The sequence below is a fragment of the Pipistrellus kuhlii genome, unplaced genomic scaffold, assembly GCF_014108245.1.
Source record: "Pipistrellus kuhlii isolate mPipKuh1 unplaced genomic scaffold, mPipKuh1.p scaffold_m20_p_2, whole genome shotgun sequence".
Taxonomy (NCBI): Eukaryota; Metazoa; Chordata; class Mammalia; order Chiroptera; family Vespertilionidae; genus Pipistrellus; species Pipistrellus kuhlii.
In genome coordinates this window covers 138821918-138849697 of record NW_023425515.1, presented here as the reverse complement: position 1 = coordinate 138849697, position 27780 = coordinate 138821918, and the positions used below count along the sequence as shown (strand labels likewise).

At 35.1% G+C, this 27780-nt stretch overlaps 1 protein-coding gene across 40 annotated transcripts in view; it reads left to right on the top strand.

Annotated features, from left to right (window-relative positions):
• The window catches only part of ADGRL2 (adhesion G protein-coupled receptor L2), a 269658-nt gene that overhangs the window by 176784 nt on the left and 65094 nt on the right, over positions 1–27780 (top strand). For all 40 annotated transcript variants that reach the window (XM_036447598.2, XM_045584407.1, XM_045584405.1 and 37 more), the window contains one exon: positions 5793–6006. In XM_036447598.2, coding sequence (XP_036303491.1) covers positions 5793–6006 — 214 coding nt within the window. The remainder of the gene's footprint in view (positions 1–5792; positions 6007–27780) is intronic.

The following is a 27780-nucleotide window of genomic DNA, read 5'->3' as shown; positions in this document are numbered from 1 at the left end:
GACCTTTCTCACTGAGTGGGTTTTCTGTAGTTGTAGAAATGGTGGAGTTGCCTCCAAATTGAGAATTTTTAGTTTCCATGACATATTCCAGAGTCTAATGGAGGAATTAGAATGGACAAAAGATAAAAATACAAATGGATAAATGAGTGAGCAATACATGTCTAGGTGGTGTTGCCAGTAAATATATATATATATATATATATTTATGTCTGTGTAGGGGCTACATTAAATGATTAATATGGAAAAGATTACATTAAATGATTAATATGGAAGTAGAAATAAATTGTTGTACCTGAGGAAATGATGAACACTATTTTGCAAGAACTTGGTATTTCTCTCCACTGTCATAATTTAGGCTCTTTACATAATACTGGCAGGTTAAAAGGACTGTATGTTAATGAATAAAAAATAAATATGTTTTAGGGTTTGATTGGTAAAGATAAAGGAATAAGCCGAAACCGGTTTGGCTCAGTGGTAGAGCGTCAGTCTGTGGACTGAAGGGTCCCAGGTTCGATTCTGGTCAAGGGCATGTACCTTGGTTGCGGGCACATCCCCAGTAGGGGGTGTGCAAGAGGCAGCTGGTCGATGTTTCTTTCTCATCGATGTTTCTAGCTCTCTATCCCTCTCTCCTCCTCTCTGAAAAAAATCAATAAAATATATTAAAAAAAAAAAGGAATAAGTCAGCACTGGTAATGGACTCTGGCCTGCATTAATGTTTCAGTAAAGCTTGGAGTACAGCCCCAGTTCCATGGAGGCCCCCTATAATCAGAAGTCCTGGTGCTTCCTGGATCCCAGGCAGCATGAGCAGTAGCATCCATGACAGGGTTTAGATCAGAGTAATTAAGTAACAGTACCAGAAAGTTGAAGTTTTTACATTACACTTACTAAGAAGACTTTTATAGAAATGTATGGTTTTACAGAAATGTACACAAAGCAGAGAGAATGGAGACCATGTTAGACAAGCACTATGTTTCCAATCAAGTGCTTGAAGTCCCTCCCAAGTCTAAGCTTATATCAGCATGCACTGTTTTTGTTTTTGTTTTGGCCAGATTAGCATATTTTTTTGCAAAAATTCTCACAAGTGATGCAAAATCCAGTGATAGAATTCCAATTCTGGTCTCACAAATTCCCATCTCGTAGCAGTGCATCTGTTTATTAGGAGGTATCCCCTGAATGTGACTGATTTCAGTCCCTAAGTCACTGCACTTGTTGCTGGGAGGTATGTATTTCAGTCACCAGCCTGAAGCACAGAGAGTTATGGCTTGACATTGCATAGCTTGGAGGGGATTGTGGGGAGATTGTCTTTTCAAAATCATTTGTTTAGAGTGGAGAAAATGGAGTGAAACAGTTCTTTGTACTCTGAGCACCCCTATTTGGCAGCATTCACATCTGTACTGCACAGAGCTGCAGTATTGATTCTTTGGCTTTCAGAGCCACCCTCAAGTTTTTCCTTAGATTGTCAGAGTTGCAAGATGGATTGGATTACACTTTACTCATTGGGATGCTTTTTTTTCTTTTCTTTTCTCGTTGTTGAATTAGAAATTGGTTGAAAACACAGCTTTGAATAAATGTCATAGTAATAGTGTGATTAAAAGGCTTTAGTTTGCTGATGCATTGAATACTTGACCATCAGACACACCGCTTCCTTTCTTCTTCTTCTACAACTGCAGCACACCGCACACCCTGACTGTGCCTCCTACACGGGAGTCCCCCAATCTGCGGCTAAAGCTCATTGTCACTTGGAGAGGCATTACCATAGCATTTCAGACCATGAACCTGGGAACTGAAAGACCTGGTTTCAAACCTCGATTTCATTCTTATTGGGTGTGTGATCATGGACAATTCAATTTTTCTTTGCTTCACTTTCTTCCTTTTTAAAATGGTGATAATAATGATACGTATCTCATACAGCTGTTTTGAGGATTTATTGTCAGTGATTGCTTGTCACGTCTTTAGAGGGACTTCTGGTGATTCTGGATTGATGAGAGTGGCAAATCCTCTCCCTCCCAAACAAGGTATACTCCTGGACAGAATTGACAACAACCGCCATTTTAGGGCCCTGGAAATTAACCAAAGCCATATAAGAATTTGGGAAGCACTTAATGATGAAAAATTGATAGGATTTTTGGTTTGAACAATGGAAGTTTAAAGCCTTCCACCTTGGGACAACTCCTTTCCCCCAACTCTTTAGCTGTGTATGTCATTTTAGTCATTTTGTTAGGGTAAGGCCGATGGTGAAATGCAATGATGCAATGACTCTGCTGCCAGGGAACATTACCTTGATGTGGAGCAGAGGTGGAAACCCATGCCCAGCAATGTTGTCAGTAAAAGCAGTCAACACTGTGGAAAACAGATGGGGAAAACCCGTAGCTCTGCCTGAGATTGTGGTCCCAGGTGGGGAGACTGGAGGGCCAGTCTGAAACTGGGAAATCTTGAGAATAAAAGAGTCAAAGTTCTTTCAATGCTTTTTTGATGAACGGGAAACTACACATGTGTTGTGGAGAAAAATTATCCAGACTGACTAGAAAATGTCCTGGATTCTGAACACTCTTCCTCACCCACACTCAGGTCAGTCAGCAGAGGTCAGACACCTTGTTATGTAGGTTCATGGTTTTTGTGAAAAGTCTCTGCTCCATCATTGGCTGGTCACTAAATGTGGTAGAGGCAGGGGTGATCCTTAGGAAGCCAGATGAGAAAATAAAAATAAGAACTAGAATAACAACAGCAGTAACAACAATAAGGAGAGATTTCAGAGCTATACGCTATGGGGGACACCAGTGTGCAGATTTAAATCCAGTCAGGATACTAAAAAGAAAATGTCACAGCAGCAGTGATTCTCAGGGAAAGGAGATCTGAATTAAGTGTTGATCATTGTATTTTTATTTCAAATGTCTAGTGTTCAACAGCAAAACATTAGATGACATGCAGAGAAGCAGGGAAGTTGACCCATCCATACCCAGGAGAAAAAGCATTCAATGTAAATGTCCTCTGATGTGGGCCCAGAGGTTAGATTTAGCAGGTAAACATTTCAGAGTGGCTGTTAAGAATATCTTCAAAGATTAAAATAAAACTATATTAGAGAATTGAGGGGAAATATGACAATGACTTAAAAATATGTAATCTCAATGGAGATATAAAAACTACTTTATAAAGCTCTTGGAGAAATTCTTGGCACATCTTAGTTATTTTATATCAGTGTGCTGCAAATAAATTCACATTTTTTTCCTCCCCAAATATCTTAGCTTCATCTGAATCCAGAGATTCAGACTGAATAGGTCTAGATTAGGGCTTGAACATCTGTCTTCTTGAAAACACTTTACCAGATGACTCTGATGAAAAGTGATGTTTGGGAATAACCATATAGCCTTGGCAAGTTATTCTAATTTTTTTTTCTTCTTAAAAGTACCCACTTTAAACAGTTAAATTACTTCATGTACAAAGGAAGAAAGTGGGATTAAGAAATAGTGTCCCTACTTGTGATAATTTATTCTGTGTGACTCAGAATAGTTAAGTCACTAGTCTATTCAAAAAAAGTGTGTGTGTGTCAGAGGGACGGGTTGGGGGTGGAGGGAGATAAATGTCTGGGAATAATGTCTGCCTTTCCCTAAAGATTTACTTAGTTAAAATGATGACTTTTAAAATTAATAACAATTGCAATACTTTTATTTCAATTACACTGTGTTCCAAAATTTTATATGAGGTCACTTGTTTGAATTTCCACACAGATTTTGCAGCAGAAATAAGTGACCTCTCTGAGGCCCTAAAAATCTTTCAGTTAGCCTGGTCAGTGTGGCTCAGTGGTTGAGCACAGACCTGTGAATCAGGAGGTCACAGTTTGATTACTGGTTAGGATACAGGCCCGGGTTGTGAGTTTGATTCCTGGAAGGGGTTGGGAGTGGGTGGGAAGGGACGCAGTGTTTCTCATCATTGATATTTCTAGCTTTCTCTCCCTCTCCCTTCCTCTTTAAAATCAATCCGAATATATTAAAATATTTCAATTAAAACAAATATAATAATACTAGTTTAAGCTGGATTATTGGTAAAGGCAGTCCAGTCCAGTATCTGAAAATGGAAGAAAGCAATAGTGTACACAAAGTTGACTTACGAATTTGGGGAAGTTTATAAATAAACTCTTGGAAAGAGTTTGTCTTCATTTTCCCAGCTCCGTTTCTGTTTTTCTTCTTCATTGATAGTGCACCTCTCCACATATTTTTAGTAACCTCATAAGACCATAAGCCTTCCTAGTGAAAACCTACCAAAGTAGGGGTTTGCCACAATCCCCTAAAGATTTCTGTGCTCCAGATTGTGTCTTTTCTCTTCATTTCAGTTATACCTTTAAGTTTTTCTCAGTAGAACTGAGAGGTCAGCCAAGTTTGAGAACTGCAGTTTTCTAAATCATATTAATGCGTAACCCAGTAACCCTTTTGAAGGATTATTTGCATCTTAGAAAGAGGATGCTCATTTATCCAGGTGACATTCTGTTTCCTTGAATCAGTGAGACGCATTCTGCAGTAAAAGTTAAAGAGAACAATGTGTGGGCTTAGGATCAACCTGGACAAAACTCAGCTCTTCACCTTGGCAGTCTATATCTTGGAACAGTTTCCTTCTGAAGGTTAGCATTTCTCAATAAAAAGGGATACAAGGAATAATTCATGGGATGCAGAGTAATTAAAAGATAGAGATAAGAAAAAATTGCCAAAATTATTTGCTAGTATTTTGTAACAAGAACAGTACAGATGGCAATAGGTTGGACAACTGAAAGAAAACATTGAGGCAATATAGACGTTTTTGTTGAAGTATCTGACCTGTAGGCAGCAAACCTGCATAGTGAAGACCTGATTCTCCCCCACACTGTTCTTCTAGGCTGTTCTTGGCTTTTTCTGCCTTTACCCTTTCACCTATGCTCTGTTACTACTTTGGGATCCCTGGTTAAAAAATGGTTAAACTTCAAATTTTAACCTTTTATTTCATTTGGGAATCTTCTTTATAGCATTCCTATACTCTACCTCATGCAATATACACAAATTCATATAGAATTTCTCAGTAAGCACTTCATATACAGTATATGATCTCATTTTAGAGTTATACAGATATGAAAAGTGACATTACAGATGTTTTTAAATTTCTCTTCTGTAGATTGTCAGAACCGAGACTTAAAGAACTTTTTCCCTTTCTAGGAGTTTCAACTTTCTGGTTCCTTTGAAGGCCCATCTACTGATAATTGCCAGTTTTAAATGAAATGTGTATTAATTGAAGTAATTTATCGTGCCGTAGTGTGTTGCTGTCATTGTGTCGTAGTTATTTTAGAGGGAAACTGCTAAGACGAAAGTATTTTTAAGATACTGCTACTAACAGGAACTTGTATGTCTACATTAAAGGAAAATATAAGGCCAATGTATAGCCCAGTTTTTATTCAGTTGCATAAATGAAACCTGTTTCTTGAATAGTTGTTACATTCTATATTTGTAAAACTTGTCAATATTTATAAATCCATTGATTAAATTTGTTGTTTTTCTTTAAATTAGCTCAAAAAGAATCACTTATTTTCTGATTATGACTAGATTATACAGAGAATATTGTGTTTAGAGTATTTTTAAGTTGTCTTAGAAAAGTGAGTAGTTCAGCTAAAGGTACATATATAATAAATTCTTTACTCGTATTGAAGAGCAAAGGATTTAAATTAGTATATGAATGGTTAATTTAAAAAACATACTTTGAATATTATTTGAAAAAGCCTTTAAATAGTACATTTCATAAATAAGTTAATTTAACTTAAACTTATTTTCTTCCAGGTTTCAGCAGAGCAGCTTTACCATTTGGGTTAGTTCGGCGAGAATTGTCCTGTGAAGGTTATTCTATAGATCTGCGATGTCCAGGCAGTGATGTCATCATGATTGAGAGCGCTAACTATGGTCGGACAGACGACAAGATTTGTGATGCTGACCCATTTCAGATGGAGAATACAGACTGCTACCTCCCAGATGCCTTCAAAATTATGACTCAGAGGTAAATATTCGTGTGTTGAGCATCTGTCACCTGGTGATCAGTGCACATCATAGGGACCTGTCTTTCCCCAGTTCAGTTGATTTGCGTATTAGCGTTTTTTATATAAGATTATGCTATAAAAGCAGGGCTGCATTTTTTATAAATTCTTTTGAAAGGAAATGGGGTTTTAAGGTACTTAGATTTTGTAAAAACATACAATTGTTTTCTGTACCTTTATTATCAAAATATCTAATCAAATTATGTGAATAAGGTAAATAAGAGGTCAATTCCAAAACTGACTATAGAAACCCCATTTTTAAATTGTTGTATTATACTGATGGCTTATAATTACTTAATCCCCACAGTAACAATTTAAACATAAATACTTTGAAGACAGTCTTAAATGACTTATAAATGAGTGTGATGGTGGTAGCTAGTAATTACTCCTTTTGGTATATGTGGATAAACCTTTAAGGCAGTCTATCGTATTTGACTGTTATTTGGTTACGAATAGCTGTAAGAAAAATGGAAGACAATATTTGTGTAGCTGAATTATTACTGAATCACTTTTGAGTGTATATACTACTTGTCCCTGTTTTGTTTTGTTTTTAATTTAAAAATACTTTAAGAACAAATAAAATAAGAATTATTTTCACCAAACTCCTATTAATTTGGCAAATTTTTTCATTTGTAGTCATAAAACTGTGATATTTAATTGAGCAAAAAAGAGACTTTGTTTTTCTTTAATGTAGAAAAATTTCTATTTGGAAAGCTGTTAGCACTAGAATTTTTCTATTAAGTTTGAAATTCCCCTTTTCTTCCTGTAATGATGGATTGGCACAGAATTTTCTATCACTTTAGCTGTTGAGAGGCAAGTAAATAACCATACATGTAATTGTGAATGTGGTGGCGGTAAAAGTGTTGTTATTCCTTTTTCATTTTCTATTTCTTGATCATTTAAAGTGTGAAAGCAAGAGTCTGTTAGTAACTGATAGTATACTTGTCTTATAAGTACGCCAAATGGCCCTATCTGAAAAGTGAGAAATTAAATTTCTTTCTAAAATGATATGTACTTTAATATTTTATAAAATAATCACTATTAGAGATAATTTTTTACCACCCTGAAGACAGGAGTGGGGTAACTTAAAAAAATACAAACTGTTGTAACAGCTTGAATTTATTAAAAGTCAAAAATTTCCCAGCTACTGCTCTGAGGTATTTGATGAGTAAGTAAATTAGAATTTGCCTGCAATATTGGTTCTTTGCAGAACTTAGGTACAGTCTAGTTTGTGTCTTACAGTGATGGGCTAACTTGTTCCAGAGATCATCTTCTGCTTTGCTTTCAAACTGTCTTTCTGTTCGTGTTCTTTGCTCTAAGAATCTGTGCATTCGCATCTAGGTAGTTTGCTGCCTAAGATTTTTCTCTGTAACATGTCCTTAAGTTTTTAGTATTTTGGCCTAGACATCTGGAAGTAAATGTTTATTGTTTTAGTTTTTGGTATTAAAGGTAAGGTTAAGGTGCTGTGGGTATTAGGTTCAGTTTTAGAGTCTTAACTCCTACTGTCAGTGTATCTCTGTCAATACAAAGAGGTTCCAAAATTAGTATGTACTGCTCTCAAGAAGATGGTTAAGAATACGTGCCTGTTTTTCTTTCTGGTAGGAAAAGTATAACACGTGTAAATGATTTAAAGGTGTGTGTGTGTGTGTGTGTGTGTATCAAAATTGCTGGAGGAAAATAGTGTCCTAGACTTAGAGAATTAGCCTGGCTCCTTAAAAGCTTTTAGTCAAAATTTTTTTTTTAGCTCATAATATAGATAGCAACTGACTAGAACCTCATAGTTAAAAACTAACTATATTAGTGTTCTTATTATAAAACTAACTATATTAGGATTCTTATTAAATAAAATAAAATAAAATAAAAACTATATTAGAGTTATTACTAAATAAGTAAAATCAAGTTTATTTTTGGTTGTTATACTACCCATCTAAGCTCTTCTAAGTTTAAGGTTGGCGTATAAAAATAAATAGTTTGTCAAGTAGTTATAGTTTATAAGAGCAAGCACTCACAGGAGTGGTGAGAAAACATATAGATGAAGCAGACGTAGAGTTGATAGTACAAGTGAACAGATGATAGTACCTCCAGAGTTCATGTAGTTTGAGCATGCAAAAGCCCTGGAAAACGCCTGCATCGAGGGAAGAGGTAAGGTTACCTTCCAGGAAACAGGATGGGCACAAGAGATGTCTCCTAAGCTAGTGGCAAAGTATAAGACACATACATTTTTTTTTCTCTTGCGATTTAGAAGATTTTTTTTAATTCTGTTTAGAGAGCTCCAGTACAATAACCCATTGAGATTTTCAAGATAGTGTTTCTTCAGGATAGAAATCAAGACAGCAGCATTCAGCCTTGCACAGACCAGAACAATCTGGTTGTCAATCGGACAATACTTGTGTACAATTTAGTTAAATTAAGCTAAGGAAGTGCCAAAACTTACTTTAGAGTAAGTTTCATTTCCAGAAAGGTTAGGATGATGGAAGTGAGCTCAAATATCTAGGAACCAAATTAATCCACTCCCATCCTGTACCCCATTCAATAACTTCTATCCTTGAATTTCTAAACCACCCAGTGTCCCACCCTGTTATCTGCAAGTATAATAGCTCCATTTTATTTTTAACATGTTAACCCACAGCAACTCGGGTAGTGACAGTTTCTTGTGTGCATGACAATTTAAAAAAAACATGTTATTGTATATGTACATGTGTTACTTTTTCTGTCCCAGGGTTCTTTACATCACAGTGGTGCAGAGTGTGATGGAACATTGAGTGCATACTCCCAGCATGCAGTTAGAAGTAAGGCTGCAGAAAGGATCATGCATGTCTTAGTCTGGAATAAACAGAATGACCTTTCCCTCTGTCTCTCCACTTCCCTTCTTGCCACGCCTTACCAGGCAAAGGCACATAACAAGGGGCCCTTTATGGGAGGAGAAAAGCATACACAATTGTTTCTATTTTAGGAGAATTTTTAAATAGCAGATGGTGATAGCTGCTGAGTAAGTTGGGACTCATCGTATCCAAACACCCTTATTACTCTTGGGGAATCAACTGTCACTGCAGTCAGTACACTGGCTCATACTGCATGCCAGAAACTAGGGTTGGTACAAAGCCCTATATAGCCTATGTTTTTTTTTATGTACATACAGGGATGGGCAGAAGTTGGTTTAGAGTTGTGAGTACAGAAAACACAGAGTTTATTCTTGTATTATTATTATTTATTATACAAATGAATATTGTATTATTTTCCATATGAACAACTTTAAACCTACTTTTGCCCACCGCTATACATACCTATGATAAAGTTTAATTTATAAATTAGGTGAAGTAAAATAAACAGTAACTAATAATAAAGCAGAAGAGTTATAACAATATACTGGAATAAAGTTATGGGAATGTGGTCTTTCTCAAAATGCTTTACTGTACTATACTTACTCTTCTTCTTTTGATGATGTAAGGTGATAAATGCCATACCTATTCTTCAATCTATGTATTTATCCTTACTTGCACTAAGACAATAGCTTGGTCTTACTCATTTCAGCGATCTCTTGCTGTATTCTTGATATAGGCTCAATGTTTTCTGGTACAACATGTTACTCTCCGTCAGTACATGTTTTGTGATCATGTTTGCCACCACAAATGCAATGCCTTTTCTATCCTAATTAAGTACAGTTACACATCGTGGCCTTACTTTGGCAGTTTGAGGTGTGACAGCAAAACTACCATTGAATTTTCTCCTTCATAATTTCACTAGTGGAAGATTCAATTGTTACCATGGATCTTAGCAATCTCAGCATGTGGTGTGTTTTCTTTTCTCATTAAGTCAAGAACTTTAACCTTTTCCCTTGAAGGTAGCATTTCACAGCTTCTCTTTGCATATCTGAGTCAGCAGCATCACTACTCTTTTGCTTGGGGCATTACTAACTAAAATAATAGTTTCTTTTCTTTTTTTAATTGTTTTTAAAAAATATATATTTTATTGATTTTTTACAGAGAGGAAGAGAGAGGGATAGAGAATTAGGAACATTGATGAGAGAGAATCATCAATCAGCTGCCCCCTGCACACCCCCTACTGGGGATGTGCCCGCAACCAAGGTACATGCCCTTGACCGGAATCGAACCCGGGACCTTTCAGTCCTCAGGCTGACGCTCTATCCACTGAGCCAAACCGGTTTTAGCTAAAATAATAGTTTCTTAAACACAGCACCATGATACCAACACAATGACCCCCAGACAGCTACTGAGTGACTAGCAGGTGGGTGGCATATACAGCCTGCATACTCTGGCAAAGGAGTGGTTCATGTCTCTCGTGGGGCAGAGTGGGACTGCGGGAGATTTTATCATGCTACTTAGAATGGCACACGATTTAAAACTAAAGAATTGTTTAGGTCTGGAATTTTGCATTTAATCTTTTTGGACTGCGGTTGAGAGCAGGTGACGAACCTGGAAAGCAATACCGTGAATAGCGGAGAGGTGGAGGCAAGGATATGTTCTCCTCATTAAAAAAAAATCATTGGGAAGGAATGGCAACATGATATCGTTTTTATTTGGTGAATCTTTAAAAAGGTTGAATTATTTGTCACAGCGTCTGAAATATCAACTTTTCCATATCCATAACCTCAGTAAGTGTGGAATGAAAATTTATTCTTGAATAATAAGTAATGATTCTTAAATAATAATTTTGTTATTTGGATTTTAAAATGTATACTTTTGTTATTCTTAAGTATTCTAATGGATATTAAGGGTGTGTGAGATATTTAAAGACAGGAGATACATACACCTAAAACCTTTCGAGGATGACCATTGGGAGCTTCTCAGAATTAAACCATGAAAATCCATTAAAATGCAGTCACAGTTCTGCCACTGTTCTCTGGCAGGCATCCTGAGTATAGATTTTAGTGTGGGTATACTCTCTTTGACATATGGCCCTCTCAACTTCTATATTGATCTTTCAGTCTTCATAAAGAAGCTTTGTATTAAAGCCCAAGCTATATAAGTTTTTAAATTTAATTAACTTTTGTTTTCTGATGTCTCTTTATAGGTAACAATAAACTTCAAACCCCTTTCTAAGATGTTCACATTCTTTTCTTTTTAAATGGTTTTATTGATTTCAGAGAGGAAGGAAGAAGGAGATAGAAATAGAACATCAATGATGAGAGAGGATCACTGATCAGCTGCTTCCTGCACTCCCCACCCTGAGGACTGAGCCCATAACCTGGGCATGTGCCCTGACCGAAAATCCAACCATGACCTCTGGCTTATAGGTCGACACTCAACCATTGAGCCACGTCAGTCTGGCCACACTCTTTTCTATTTATGGCCTCCTCTTTGAAAAATACTTGCCCAATCTGCATTTTTACCTAATTCAAAGTTTTGTAATATTTTATTTAAAATACTTACCGGTCAAGGATACTTCTTTCCTGCTTAGTATACTTATTCTGTGTACCTATTTATTCTCATAGGAGGTAAGCCTGCCATTTCTGAGAAATTACATTCTTACCTTTATGCTCTTTAACCCAAGTGCATTTATCTATCTGTAGTGTCAGGCTTACCAACCACTTGTCCATTAAGATGAAATGTACTTGGGAAAAATTAATAACTCAGATGCTACTATCTCATCATCTCTGTGTGATAACTTACGTTATTTTCTGTTAGGTAATGGATTTCCACTAATTCTTTTACTTGTGGCTGAGCTGTTTTAAGACAACTAACTGGAATTATAAGCAACTCTCCTTAGAAACAAGAATTGGGAGGTTACTAGTATAGACTCTGGAACATTTGTACAGTAATAAATAATCATTACAGCTCTAATTGGCATATCTAATAGGACACTTACTGATGGACATTTAAACCAAAGCACTTATTATAGAAGGGGGAGAGTATTGGCAGTAATAAACACAAACCATATTAAACAGTCACATTTAGTGTGCAAGAAAGACTAATGAATTATAAAATGAATTAGAAGACAAATCATCTAAATATCCCTTACAACCCTGCTTAATTAGCAAATGTAGAAGAAACAATGTCACATCAAAGATTCTGCCCTACAGGGGCCTTTGTTTCTCCTTTTAAAATGAACCTTAGTAAAATTACTGGATAATGAAGGTTGAGAGTGAAAGTGTGAGATAAAAACTCACATATCAACCAGAAGTGCCACAGAAAACCAAAAATTATTGGTTTTCTGTGGCACTTCTGGTTGATATGTGAGTTTTTATCTTTTATATATGTCCGTTCGTCAGAGAAGTCAGGACCATTTTCCTTAGGGACACTGCATTGCTGATCTTCAGTATTTCCTAATGATTACTAAGTGAAATTAATTTTTAAAAGCAAAGACATACCTCATTTCAACTGTTGATTTTGCTTCCGTTTTTATTTTTAGAAGTTTAGTCTTCATTTTTTAAACCAAAGTTGAGAGGTGAATATATAAAAGCAAATGTGGATATTTATTTGTCATACACATTTCAATAATATAATAATTTTTTATAGTCTGAATATTATTTATTCCAGCTCTCTCATTTTAGAGATGAGGTGACATTATATACCTTATAATTTTTTACTCAATTAGAACATTCCCTTCTACACACTGAACTATTGCTTTGTGGCCCTGGCCAGTGTGGCGTGGTTGAAGTGTCATCCCTTGCGCTGAGAGGTTATAGGTTTGATTCCTAGGAAGGCCACATACTCAGGTTAAGGGTTTGATCCTCAGGGTGCACACATGAGGCAACCAATCTATGTTTCTCTCTTGCATCGATGTTTCCTCTCTCTGTCTCTTTCTCCCCCTTCTCTCTCTCTCTCTCTCTCTCTCTAAAAAAACAACAACAATAAAAACCATTCTTGGGCGATGATTTAAAATATAGATATTTCTTTTGTCAAGTAAATTTAAATTATGTTAATCGACAGAAATCAAGTCCAATTCAGTGTTATTTTACTAAAACATACCAGACAAAACATTCAAATGCCCATTCAAGTGTTTTGTTTTGGATCTAAATGCGATTTATTTATAGGGTGTATCTGCTTTCTGATGTCATAATACTAGTGTCAGTGTAGAAATATGGCTTACAGGCATCTTAAAGACAACTAGACTTTGAACAAATATAAATAGATATTAATTACAGTTGTAGAGAATAGAAATCGAATTTCATTTTACAGATTCAAAATAAGGCATAGACAAATATTTTTCTATTGGATTTGGCTTTTTCTTCAGTTTTCCCTTTCTCCCTCCAAACACTAGTATAGCCAAATGCTACTGAAATGTAATATGATCCATATTTTTTGCCAGTATATATATATAAAAAAGAGCAAATTCTAATGTTTATTAGTAGGAAATAAATACATATACTTCATGAAAGCTTTGGAATAATTTCATGTCTGGAAATATACTGTTTATTTAGTACATTTTATTATTTAGTAACAACCAAATATAATTTGAAAAAAGTTGAGAATGTTCCATTTTCATTTTCTTTTTTTAATTTGAAATTTTACTTTTCAGTTACAGTTTACATTCAGTATTATTTTGTATTAGGTTCACTTGTACAGCATATTGGTTAAATAATCATACACTTTATATTTCCAGTACCCACCTGATACCATACATAGTTATTACAATACTAGGGACCAGTGCACACATTTGTGTATCTTGAAAGGAACTGTGGGCTGAGAGGCTGCATAGGCACAGGGGCACGCTCCTGCTCAGCCCTTCCCTTTGTAGCTCCCAGGTCTCTGCCTGCCCCCAGCCCTGCTCCACAACTGCTCCCAAGCTAACAGCGCCCTGCCATGCTGATGAGGAGCAATTGGGGCCAGCACCAGCAGTGGAGCACTGGGCAGGAATGAGTGCAAGGGAACAAAGAATTTTCCAGTAACCACTAAGGGCTCACTCTGATGACAGCGGACCAGCTCCACCATCCCTTTGTGGCTGACCATGTTCTGCACACGTTTTATGGTGGTCAGCACGTCATAGCGACCGGTTGTTCAATTGTTTCAGTTCTGCTGTTCGGTCTATTTACATTTTACCTTTTATTATATATGATGATGGACTAAGTTCCCTGTATTGTACTTTATATCCTTGTGACTATTTTGTAACTACCAGTCAGTACTACTTAATCACTTCACCTGGCTTCCCAATCCGCTTCCCCACTGGCAACTATCAATATGTTCTCTATCTATCAGTATGTTTCCATTTTGTTTCTTCATTTATTTTGTTCCTTAGATTTCACATATAAGTAACATCATATGGTATTGGTCTTTCTTTGTCTGACTTATTTCACTTAGCATAATATCCTCATTATCCTTTTTTTATTTTATTGAAGTTTCTAAGTAAGCAAAAAAAAATTACCAATATGTTGTTTGGTGGAGAAAATATCCTTAGTTATTTGTTTACTCCAAATTCCTATTTTTGTTTCCTTTCTTGCAATTTAGGAGCTCTACTTTGCCATATCAAAATTAGGATTATGAGTCAGTATTATTCATAATGTACATTAACAATGAAATTTACTAAGTGAAGAATGAAAAATATTTTATGTTAAATCATTCAAAAACAACTTAAACTGTCATTTACTATGGGCCTGTTAATTTTTCCATATATTGTGTAATGATAGTGTAACACTATATCATATTAACAAACAGCAATAACAAAAGCAGCAGCATTGATACTCTGCTTGGTATACATTCAAGGAAAATTATTGCAGACAATTAGGTTTTACTAATGCATATTTCTCTGTTTTACAGATTTTAAAGACCTATTCTTTTAAATTTATTATGTATTTTGTGTAAATATAGCAATCTAGTTACAATTTTTAGTGCTGTTTGCTCTTGCATAGTTAGATTTAGAGATAATATCTCTCAGCTATTTCTAGGAAAAATGAAGCAATACAGAGAAGTGAGCAATTCTTTAATCCTAATATTTGTTTATTTCACATAAATCAATAAAGTATATCATGCAACTAAAATATGTCACAGTCCTCTCAATATTTTTCCGCATTATATGCAAACTACTGACATAGTTTTAGAACTCACTTAAACACAGTCGTCATGACCTTAAAGTGTGTCTGACACAGAGTCATCCTATATAATAAAAGTTTAATATGCTAAATGTTCGACTGTTCATTCAACCGTTTGACCAGTCGCTATGACATGCACTGACCACCAGGAGGTAGACACTCTGACTGATGTGTTAGCTTGCTGCTAGGGTCCAGCCAATCGGACTGGGCAAGACAGGCCCGACACGCCCTGGAGCCCTCCCGTGGTTTCTCCCTGGCCCCTGTCTTGTACCTGTGGAGTCCCTGGTTATGGTCTGCAGGGATTGGGCCAGAGATGGCCCTCTAATATCCCCAAGGGGTCCCAGATTGCAAGAGGGTGCAGGCTAGGCCAAGGAACCGAACTTGGCTTGGTATTTCTGTTTTTGTTGTTTTTTTAAGACTACAGATATGTCATTGCTCTTGAACTCTCCTATAATTTGTGAGAATATTAATCTGTTCCTATAAATGGATTTGCCATGAAGCTAACAAATCTTAAATGTCAGAGCCCTTCTCCTACAAAGGCTCCTTCCAAGGTGTTATTAGGACCTCTAGCAGTGTGCTCACAGAGGCAGATGTTTTTGTAAAATGTGTTTGATATTTAAAAACAATCTTCTGAGGTTTTAATTTCATTCTTTGACCTCTATTTTGTTATATTTCCCCTCATTTATGGCCACTTAGGAGTAGCCAAGAGCATTTTGGGATTCTGCTAAGTGGAGGTTCAGTTGGTGATAAATTCAGCTTGGGTTTAGTGGGGTATTTTTATGTGGTTTGCAGACACTCATGCACAGTTTAGTTTTTGCTAGCTATTCTGGTGGAGAAAAATGGCCTCTAGAAATACTCCTATTACTCAGTATACCACATTACTGATCACGACATTAATGTGCAAGGCCAGGTGTCATATTACAATAGCAGTGTGTCCTGTGCACCTGAAATATGTGGAGAAATAATGGTTGAAATATGTGGAGAAATAATGGTGAAGCCAGAAGTATTCTGGGGAAAATTCTTTCAGTTTTAAATGTGTAAAACAATAAATGGAGATTTGGTTCTTATATATAATTAATCAAAACAGAAGTTGTTTCCTGTGTATGCCTGATGGAATACATATGGTAGATGCATAAAGAACATATCAAATGTGGTACTTAAAATTATAACTGCATCATCCTGTTTCTATTAATGAGTATCATATAAAATATATAGAATCATAATAAAAATGCCTGTGTTTGTGGGGCACAGGCCATAGCAGGTCAACATGAGCACCTGTGACATTGTAGATGCATGTTTTATATATACCAGCCACCAATAATAAGAAACAAATTTTAATAAGCTGTTTTAGAGGAAAAGCAGAATTATAGAAAGTGACACTAAAGTTGTTAGATAAAGAGGCAGTTATAGATTATGGAGTAAAAAATTATAACAAAAGTATTATAAGAAATGCTAAGCAATTAAATTTACTAAAACATTAATCTAAGCTTTGTGAAAATAGTAGGCTTAACATGTTTTGGTTTGATTTGATTTGATTTCTAAATAAATATTCACTTTGGTATCATGTTTTCTATTTAAAGTCCCCCCCTCCTCCCCAAAGTATTAGAACTAAATTTTAAGCTTTAGACCTTAGAAAACTTTTTCATTCCTTTCCACCTGTTTTATTTATCAATATTATGTGACAGTTTCAGAAAATTGGCACAATGTCCCTCTGGACATTCATGGTTGATGTGTGCAATTTAGGACATTTCTTTATAACTTTTTAAGTTACATTTCATTATGTCTAAAAATTTAGGATTTGGGACAAGAAACGTTGAAAATTTAAAAATGAACTAATATAATTCATTAAGGTGCATTAATTAAGTAGACAAGATAACAAAACATTTATTCACTCATTAAAAATTTTGAGATAGAAAAACAATTTTCACTATTTCTAAATGCTAGGTTTTTTTTAAGTTTAAAATATTACATATGTCTTTTTTTTTCTCCATTGACATCTCCCCAGCCACTACTACTCCCCTCCCCCAGTACATGCCTTCACCCTCAGACTGTCTGTGTCCATTGGTTATGCTTATTTGCATGCATACAAATCCTTTGGTTGATCTCTTCCTCCCTCTTCCTACCTCCCCTGCCTTCCCTCTTAGGTTTGACAGTCTGTTGGATGCTTCTGTGTTGCTGGATCTACTTTTGTTCATCAGTTTATGTTTATTATATTTCACAATGAGTGGGATTATGTGATATTTATCTTTGTCTGGCTTATTTTGCTTAGCATAATGCTCTCCAGGTCCATCCATGCTGTTGCAAATGCTAAGAGTGCTTTCTTTTTTATAACAGCATAATACTCCATTGTGAAGATGAACCACACTTCTCTAATCCACTCATCTGCTGATGGACACTTAGGTTGTTGCCAAATCTTAACTATTGTAAATTGTGCTGCTATGAATATAGGGGTGCATGTATCCTTTCAGATTGGCGTTTCTGATTTTGTGGGATATATTCCTAGAAGTGGGATTACTGGGTCAAATGGAAGTGCTGTTTTTAATTTTTTGAGGAAACTCAATACTGTTTTCCATAGTGGTTGCACCAGTCTGCATACCCATCGGCAGTGCATGAGGGTTCCTTTTTCTCCTCATCCTCACCAGCACTTATTGTTTGTTGATTTGTTGATGATAGCCATTCTGACAGGTGTGAGATGGTACCTCTGCTGTTGTTTTGATTTGCATCTCTCAGATGATTAGTGCCTTTGAGCATGTTTTCCTATATCTCGTGGCCTTCTGTACGTCCACTTTCAAAAAGTGTCTATTTAGGTTCTTTGCCCATTTTTTGATTGGATTTTTTAAAATCTTCCTTTTGTTAAGTTGTATGAGTTTCCTATGAATTTTAGAGATTAAACCCTTATTGGAGATAACATTGGCAAATATGTTCTCCTGTGCAGTGGGCCCTCTTGTTGTTTTGTTGATGGTTTCCTTTGCTGTGCAAAAGCTTTTTATTTTGATGTAGTCCCATTTGTTTATTTTCTCCTTAGTTTCCACTGTTCTAGGAGCTGTAGTAGTAAAACTATTGCTACACATATGTCTGATATTTTGCTGCCTATGGATTCTTCTAAGATTTTTATAGTTTCCCATCTTACTTTTAAGATCTTTATCCATTTTGTTTATTTTTGTGCATGGTGTATGTTGGTGGTCTAGTTTCTTCCCCTCCTCCTCCTCCTCCTCCTCCTCCTCCTCCTCCTCCTCCTCCTCCTCCTCCTCCTCCTCTTCCTTCTCCTCCTTTTCCTCTTCCTCCTTCTTTTTTTCATGTATCTGTCCAATTTTCCCAACACTATTTATTGAAGAGACTGTCTTGACTCCGTATGCTCTTGCCTCCTTTGTCTGAAAGTTTTTTTATTTTTCTTGTTACTCTTCAAATTTGCCAAAACAATACAGCTAGAGTAGGCAAGAGAATGTATGCTGAATTTTCTAGGAGGTTTTATAACTTGGTAATTTTTTATGTACATTAAATTATCTTATGACTCGGACCTTAGATGTTCTTGTTTACTCATGAATTCCTATAAATGTAATTGGAAAGAATGTTTATAAGTAATGTTTGAAATCTAGTTTTGGGTTGTTATGTGAATGAGAATATACCTTTTAAAATGTATATAAACACATATGTTAGATAACTAGAGAGATAGATAGGCTAATTACCCATATATTATCTGATAAGTTGATTTAGGACCTTTAATATGTGCATTGCCATTTATTTCAATTCTTGATGAGTAGACCTTTATTAAGCTGTGATGATTACTGAATATGAAATGTAACCAAGATTATTTTTATTCAAATATAATTTAAATATTCATCAAAGAGAAGTTATGCTTGAGACTGACAGAGACTATTAACATCAAAAAATATAATTAACTGCACTGGGTATCATGAAGTAGAGTTAGCCAAATAGCCGAGAGGTCTAATTGCTCTAGAGTTAGAGAAGCAATGGCTTTATTTTGTGCTGTAGCTGTGGAATTAATAGTAATGTGGTTTCCTATGTGGGCCAATTAAAAGCTGCCTGTTAAGGTTCATTGCTCTATAGGAAACCCATTGACTATCGCTTAGCAAACAGGATTGACATGTCAGTGTGTACAAGAAGATAAAATACTAAGAAAACCGTGAACATGGAAGTGGTCTTAAAAGACCTGTTTTTGAAAGCAATTGTAATTAACCTGTTTTCTGCACCAGTGCTGTGTAGTATTAGTAGATATTGTGGTGTCTCTTCCACATTTCCCCTGTAGGCTCAGGCGGCTCACTCTCTTCCCTCAGTTGCCTGGGGAATTGCCTGTTGATGGGCTCACAGTGGTCTCTGCCCAGGAGCTGCCATGAGCTGAAGGGATCTTAAACTCTTCTCCCCAGAGGCAGCCTGCACTAAATGCCAGAGCACAAAAGCTTGGCCTCCTCATCTTTTGCTTTCTTTTGAGACTTCTCGGAAGGGCTTTCCCAACTCCAGAGCTCCCTCCCTTAGGAATTTGCTGGGCCTTTGTTGCAACCACATTGGACTTCTCCCTCAACCCAACTGTGCTTTCTCGTGGCTTCACGGGTCCTTCTGAAAGCGCTGTGTGCCTCTCAGAGATTTTGGTCTCAATGAAATTCCACTTCCTGCTTTCCCAGCCTTAGGAAGAGGAAGATAATACTATTCAATAGAAAAAGAAGTTCTGTCAGTGGCATTGTTATACACATTACAGGAATCTGGCAATGAAAACCATTTTAAAGATTTGGAAATTAAATTTGTTTTAAAGCAAAAAAGAAATGTCCAATTCAGGTTCAGAAATGGCATTTTTAGCTGTACTTAAAAAAAAAAAGAAGGAACCATTCCTGAAAAAGACGTTGCCCTGCCCAGGCTGTTGAGTTGTAAAAGTGGTCAGAAGTTCTCAGGGCCTTTTGACATTACTGAGGTGACTGAAATGGGAAAGTGAAGGGTCAAAGAAAATAGCAAGATCTTCTCTTGTTTCTTTTTCTTCATAATGACGTATCCAATATAGCTAATAAATTTGCTGTGGTTCCTAACATTATACATAATTTTGAGTGTGAGTGTAGGACGTGAAGCATTAGAATGCTGTTTGCAAATAAAGATAGTTTTAAAACTCTTGCTATAAAATATATAACTTCCAAATACATTTTATTAAATTATAACCATCTCGATTTAGCTGTTAACTTCTGTAAGACATGTAAAAATCTTAATAGATTCCAGTGTGTATAATATAATAAAGTGCGCATTGTGTTTTTAATCTGCAGTCATAAAGATGTTTTTCTAGTCACTCATTATTTAATATGCATACCCTGTTTCTATCTGTGGCCTAAGAGAGCATGTTCGCTCTCAGAAGAGCATGGTTGATGCTTCACGGCACACAGCTCTGCTCTCCCCAGCCTGTACATGGTGTTAGCGGTATTTAAAGCTTTCAAGTCTAACATTTTATAGGTCACAATGAACTGAGCCTTTCAGACAAGTTACTGATATGAAGCTAATGCAGGCTGGAAGATAATATGGAAAAGAAGCTTTCTAGCTTTACTGTCATTTTAAAAAAACTTATACAAACTGCAAAATCCAGAAAAGTTTTATTATTTGATTTATATCTTATGGTTATGGAACTATTTTTCACTTCTGAAAATCATATCTTTATCTTTTATTCACTGGCTTACGCTACCACATAATTATTAAGCTGTATGATGTACAAGCGAATGTGACAAGTACTCTAAATTTATATAAGAATGACTGGGAAGAATATTTTCAAGTCTACAGATTGATGTGTATGGACTTAATAAATTTTAGATAAGGCACAGCATTATGCACTGAACGTGGCTCAGAGATTCTTAAAACGTGCACTAACCGCTCAAAAGATATTATAATCTGGTGAAGAAGATGAGGGATGTACAGAGATAATGACTTCAAATCGCTGAGGTTGCACCATGCACTTTCAAAATCTGATGGAGAATGGACTGTGTTGAGCAGTGGCCTGAAGTGTGAAAATGTACTGTATGTTGAGGATTCACTGACCATAGGTCTGATTAGGGAGTTATGCAACTTCTGTCCTCACCCTTTCTAACTTCCTGTGGCAGGCAGCAGCTTATCAGCTTCTTCCTAGGGGGCCTTGTGGAGTCTCTTCTTGCACCTAGTCAAAGGAGGAAAGGATTTTTCAAAGAATGTATTCTTTGTATTTCTCAAAATTATGGGATACTTATAAAATATATGATAAAACCTGATTTTAACTCTATAATATCAATATGGAAAATAACATAAGGGTTTTATGCCCTTTATATTAACTCTGAGACAATATAGAGTTCAGTCTTTTTGTAGCAGAGAACATTAATAAGTAATTTTATATCCATTTGTTCTTTTTTTTCCCCTCCCCCCTGCATAGATATTGGTTGGATGTGGTATATTTAGGGTATTACTCCACTTGTAAAACTAGGTATTTCTATACCTAAGCCTTGTCTTATATTGCTGTTATGTCTTATAGTACTGTTTCTAGTACCAGAGTGGATATAAAAATCATCTTTCCCTCCCTGCCTCCCTCCCTCTCTCCCTATCATCTATCTGTTTTTAGATAATTTCTTGCCTTTGTGACTGAGATGTGGCAAGAGGACACTTGCCTTGATCTATGTTTGTTTGTTTTTTAGAGAACACTTTGAGTAATACACTGTAGGCTGAATGCTTATGAGAAGGTGTTCAGTTATCGAGAATGCCATCAGCAGTGCCTTGTTGCTTTCTTATCAGCTACTTCCTGCTGCCAGCTTGGCACTTATTTCAATAGAAAAGGATTTGCATCAAATGTAATGCCTTATTATATGCAGCTGACATGGGGTTTTTAATTGTGCAAACACATGAGACTCCTGCAGTGATAGTCAATTTGATAAAAGGATTAGATTATGAATATTTTGTCATGATTAAAGATTAGTTCTGATTTATCAGAAGTAAGCTTGTGAAATTTGCCATGTATTTTCAGTCAGGTAAGACTCCATTAATTTTGAGAGTGGATGATCCACAGCATATCTACCTCTTTATAAATCTCTAATGGATTTGATTACTTATATTATGGGTATTAAAGATTGTTTTTAGCCTTCCATACCTACTTTACTGCTAACAGTATTCCAAGAGTCTGTGGTTGCAGATTTTTGCCTTTATTGTTTTTCAATTCTTATCTTACAGAAGAGTTAGGTAAATATCTATACAAAATCTGTGCAGTTTTTTATAAGGAAATGGCTTCTAATGTATATTACTGGGACATTTTGAATTGTTCCTTCAGTGGTAAAACTTTAGTATAACAAAAAAAAAAATGAGAAATCCAATTGTTAAAAAAAAACTACACACACACACACACACACACACACACACACAAGCAAGCATTTATAAATGTAGTCATTTAAGTAAAAAGTAAATTTTCCTGAGTTGATTAAATGATTCAACAAAATATCATATTTTGTCTAAAGTTTTTTATAGGTAGATAAACATAAAATGATTTTGTTTTTAAGTTTTCAGTTTGATTTGCATAGGAAGTTCAGTGAACATTTGTTGCTGTGCTGTAATCAAAATGAGGTCTGTAAAAGAGGAAATTACATTAGCTGTCAATTAGACTAGAAATTTGTTTCGTGTATATGCAGAGATGTATAATACTGTCTAAATGATATCTCATCAAACATCTTGGGAGGCAGAAAAAATATTTATGGCCTAATTTTCCTGTTTATCAATGTCATATCCAAACCAAAGGAGTAATCTTTAAGGTGAATCTAAAATAGCAGGAACAAAAATCTAGTTTACTCTGTTTTGCCCTCAAAAATTCCTTTTGGTTGTAGGTTCTTTTTGCATTATTTCAAACTCTAATCCTCTGAGCGGGTAATTAACGGACCAGAAAAGCCATTTGTGGAAAAGAAGAGCCACCCGGGTGAAAATATTTCTTCACCAAATGATCTTTAAGAAGTAAATAATTACAAAAGGAAAAGATGTGGGATGACCAATCTAAATCTAAGGATAATTAGAAGGAATAGAATATGAAAATCAAAATGCTTGGCATGTAAAAACAATTCTCATATCATAACAGGACTGATTAAATATTTAGAAACCAAAAATCCCCTCACAATTTGAAGAAAAAGAACCCCTGACAAAAGGGTCTGTAACTTTGCAGATAATGAGCAAGGGCTAGAGGAAGGAAAAACATCACAGATTGGCTCCAGGACTCTGCAAGGTCATGTCTTATTACGCTATGTCTTTCATATGGTCTGGTAACAAGTTTCTTGCTAATTTAATCTAACTAGGGCATCCCATAGCGATTTCCCTTGTTAATAATGTGATACTTTCTGCAAGTGCAAACTATAGTAGGTTAACAATTTTCAAAAATCATTGCTCCTAATTGATACAGATCATCATAATTGCTTTTGAATTAATAAAAGCAGAGTTCTTGAAAAGCTGGACACAAGTGATATTTTTGAAGTATTTCAATATTTTATAGTTTATCCCCGTTTAAATTATTATTTTTTTCCTTTTATTTAGCAGTTAGTCCTGATGACCCTATGAATGAAACTTAGTCTAAGTGGTATGCTTTATAAATAAATACTTCTTATTTTGCTAGTACTGTAGAAGCAAGCACATTTATGTTGAATGTGCATTTGTGGGGGGAAAAAAGAATTTTTACTGGATTAATAAGGCTCTGAGTGAGTTAAGCTTAATTTGCATTAAACTGACCCCAAGGTTCAGTAAAAACTGCAAGGAATTTCAAAGGTTCCTAAAACATAGAAAGTTGTCTTTAGCAGATCAGCAATGCCATTTCAAAATGCTTATTTCAGTAATTAATGTGGAATTTTTGAGGATATTTTTAAGTTTCTAAGATGCAAATTTAGTTATAAATATTACAGTATGCATACTTTGTGGTTATTATTCCTGACACAATATTTTACTCAGACACAAACGATTATGGAAGGTGTCACTTTTATGTTATTCTTGATTTCAACATGTTGAAAAAACAGAATGACAATCTTCTGGGCATGATCTTAATCAAGCTTTTATTAACTTGCTGAAGATTTACCTGATGTTTATTTATTTGGCTTTCTATTTCTGTTACATATTGTACACTTCTCAGTCATATAGGTTTATGCTTATATATATATATATATATATATATATATATATATATATAAAAAAAATATATTTTATTGATTTTTTTACAGAGAGGAAGGGAGAGAGATAGAGAGCCAGAAACGTCAATGAAAGAGAAACATCGATCAGCCGCCTCCTGCACATCCCCCATGGGGGATGTGCCCGCAGCCAACTTATATGCCCTTGACCGGAATCGAACCTGGGACCTTTCAGTCTGCAGACCAATGCTCTACCACTGAGCCAAACCGGTTTCAGCTATGCTTATATATTGATAATTGAGAAAGATATTTTGAATTTTTGCTTATACTTATTTAAATAATAAATTGGCTTTTTCTACCCCTTTTTAAAATACAGTTGCAATGATTTAATTACAGTTGCAATAAAAAAACATCAAAATTATATCTAATTTTTTTAAAAACACCAGTATATAGGAAACTAAATGGAATAGAAATTACATTATTTTTTTTTCAAGTTATATACTCAAGCATGTACCAATATTAAATCATATTTTCCTAGAGAAGCTGGTAGTGTCTTTATTTCAATAATTCAATTTTATTTCCATGATTTTAAAATACTTTAAGTAGTAACACAATATTCTATAATGCTTAGAGAGTACATTTATGATGGGTAGAAATCTTCTAGAATACACAAAATTGTTAAGTAAATTATGAGATCATAGTTATATGACAAATGGGAACATTGCTATAGAACTCTTTTTTTTTTTAACCATATTAATTACACACCATTTAGCTTCCTAATGCTATGTTTACCTTGCAATTAGTTGGCTTCGAAATCATCATTAATAAATATTTAAAGAAAGCAGGGCCCACTCTCCCTAGCTCATAGAGGAAAAGTTTAGATGACTAAAAAAACAACAACACTTAATTATACAGTAAAAGAATAAAAGGTTTGATTTTGATTTAACATTCAACCCAGTCTCCCTCGTTAGTGAGGATCGTTGTTACCTATATCTTCGTATCTCATTGTTTATTTAATTACTTAGCTTGAGAAAATCTACTTGGATTGGAACTTACCTTTCATGTTCTAAGATCATCTTCCCCTTGTATAAAAATGTATTCTAAATTTGAACTAAAAAAGACAGGGGTTTTGGTATCTGCAGTACTATGTTCCTTGCTCATTTGGAATTGTTAGTTGTATGAAGTGATTTGTAAGCCAAAGGGTACTTTTCCCCATTCTCCTCAAGTAGATCTATTCACAAGTGTTATACTATTGGCTTTGATTATACCAAACTGTCCAAATTTACAGAATTCTTTGAGAATCAAGTATAGCTGATTGAAGCAGAATTGGAAGTCTAGTATTTACTTTCTCTTAACCATGCTTATTTGCAAGCAGAAATAGCCAAGTTAATTTGGCTATTCATCATTATTTCATTTATTTAAAAACAATTAGTGAATTCCTGTTATGTGTCAGGCATATAATTACTTCTGGTAAGAACGTATAGGTTGCCAGTGTCCTTTTTCTTTTTTACTCTTTTGGTAATGTTTCTAACATTTTAACTTGTGTACTTGAATAGAATAAAACTTACTTATTGATATATAATTTTTTATTGAAGCTCAAGAACATCATTTCATTGATAAGAATGCATTTATAGTGCAATAATTCAACCATACATGTTCTGTTCATTGAGAAGAGATGATTCCCCGTGTGGCTGTGGCTTAAACTCTTCCAGGGCGCACTCCTGAGAATGTTCTGCTTATTTGGGGCACTTTGGAAAGGGTTATCATTCCATGATACCCTGGAATCTTGGATACATTAATTTCATCTCCAAAAAGTGAACACTTTTAACCAAGTCAGAAGGTAACTCAGGAAAGAAACAGACCTATTATTAATAGCATTTTATAATTGAGTTTTTTGGTTTCTTTTAAATAACAAATACCACCGAGAGACTGACATAGTTGAAGTAGTCTTCACCAAACATACAGGCTCAATAAAGGATTGTTCTAATTCTAGAGGAGGGCTCCAGATTCCAACAAACATTAATTTTTAGTTTCTGTCATGATATTAATTTTTAGTTTTCTGGGCTTTTCTGTTGAATGCTGGAGTATTTGTTCAAGTCAGTAGATTTTGAATTTTTAATCTTCCTTAGAACTGTGGTGAATAATGGCCCCTGGCAGGAGATAATGAAATTTTCTTAATTTATGTTTTCAAGCAGAAGCTTCAATTGAAAATGGCATCCTATGGCCTGGAGACATAGTTCTATGTAAGTTTTAGGGGAGATGCAATAATAATGCAGTGCCTTGGAGATGAGGAAAGATGGGACAGGGAAGAAGTAATTTAAGGAGGCAAAGAGAAGGTACCAAAGCTTTATTGTAGTGTATCTAATGATCTGCTGAAGATTCCCAATCATTTTTGGAGCATGACTAGATAAACTAATGTTATCTTGCCAAAACAGAAGCCCTGCTTAAACAGCAGAACAAGGCTATTGATTAAAACACCTCTCACAATAGATTACACATGGCATCTCATCTCCATACTTTGCACTTGGTAAAGTGTAATAATGAGCATAAGATAATCAAAAGAAGAGTAAAAGCAATTTGTTTGGTGTTGTACAGTTCAAGATTAGAGTTGGAAAGGAAACAAATTTGCATGAATAGTTCGGCCTATTTTTAAAGCTGAATACGGGAAACCGTGCACAGTATGATTTCTATGGAAAGGTAAAATAGTCTGCCCCTTAAAGGTGTGCAAGTCGATGTTTGTCTTATACAAGGGAGTAGTTTTTGTTATTAATCATTTTTTGTTGTTTTTGGTCATTCATATTTGTTGAGGAATTGTACAGAGAGTTCGCCTGCATTATCTCATTTACAAACGTCTAAAGGAGGTATTATGTTTCATAGATGAGAAAACTGGGATTGAAAGGTTTAATACATTGCTGTGGGACTCACAGTTAAGTGAGGAGCTGTGCTGGAACTTTCTGATTCGAAAGCCTCTTTTAAAAGCTAATCTTCCCAAGTAGCAAATGTTTTTGCTTCTGAGTGATAAATGATATGCTGGATTGTGTTTTGTAAAATATATTCTCAAATTATAATAAGCAACATGTGCATTGTGCCTTTCATTTACACTTTCAAAAGATTAAGGAAAAGCAGCATATTAATCGTTAGGTTGCATTAATATTTCATGTGTTCCCCCAAAAAGCTGTTTTTTTAAAGACTGTACTGCTATTACTTTGTGCATGACATTTTCTAAGTGAATTTTATGTACAAGTATGTAAATTAATGATACTACACATTTATAAAATGCCTTTGATTAAATACACATTTTTCTTGGTAACATTTATCTTAATTAAAAAAATATATTGTGGTTACCTTAAAAGTTAACATTGAAACCTGAGAATTTTTATTATATTTGTGAAATAAAATAGACTCTTTTAATACTTTTCACTTTTTACCATCTCCTAATTGTGATAATTGAGTGATTCCTTATATATTACTTGAAGTATATTTTTCTTACGTATTATGCACAAAATTGGACAATATCACTGACTTTAAATATTATACTCTAAAGTTTGCTATTCTGTTGTATATAGGAAGAAAATTAGTAAACTATTCATCTCAAAAATTACTGTTTTATTTTCTTCATCTTTAGAGATATACATTTGGCTTCATTCCTGAGTAGA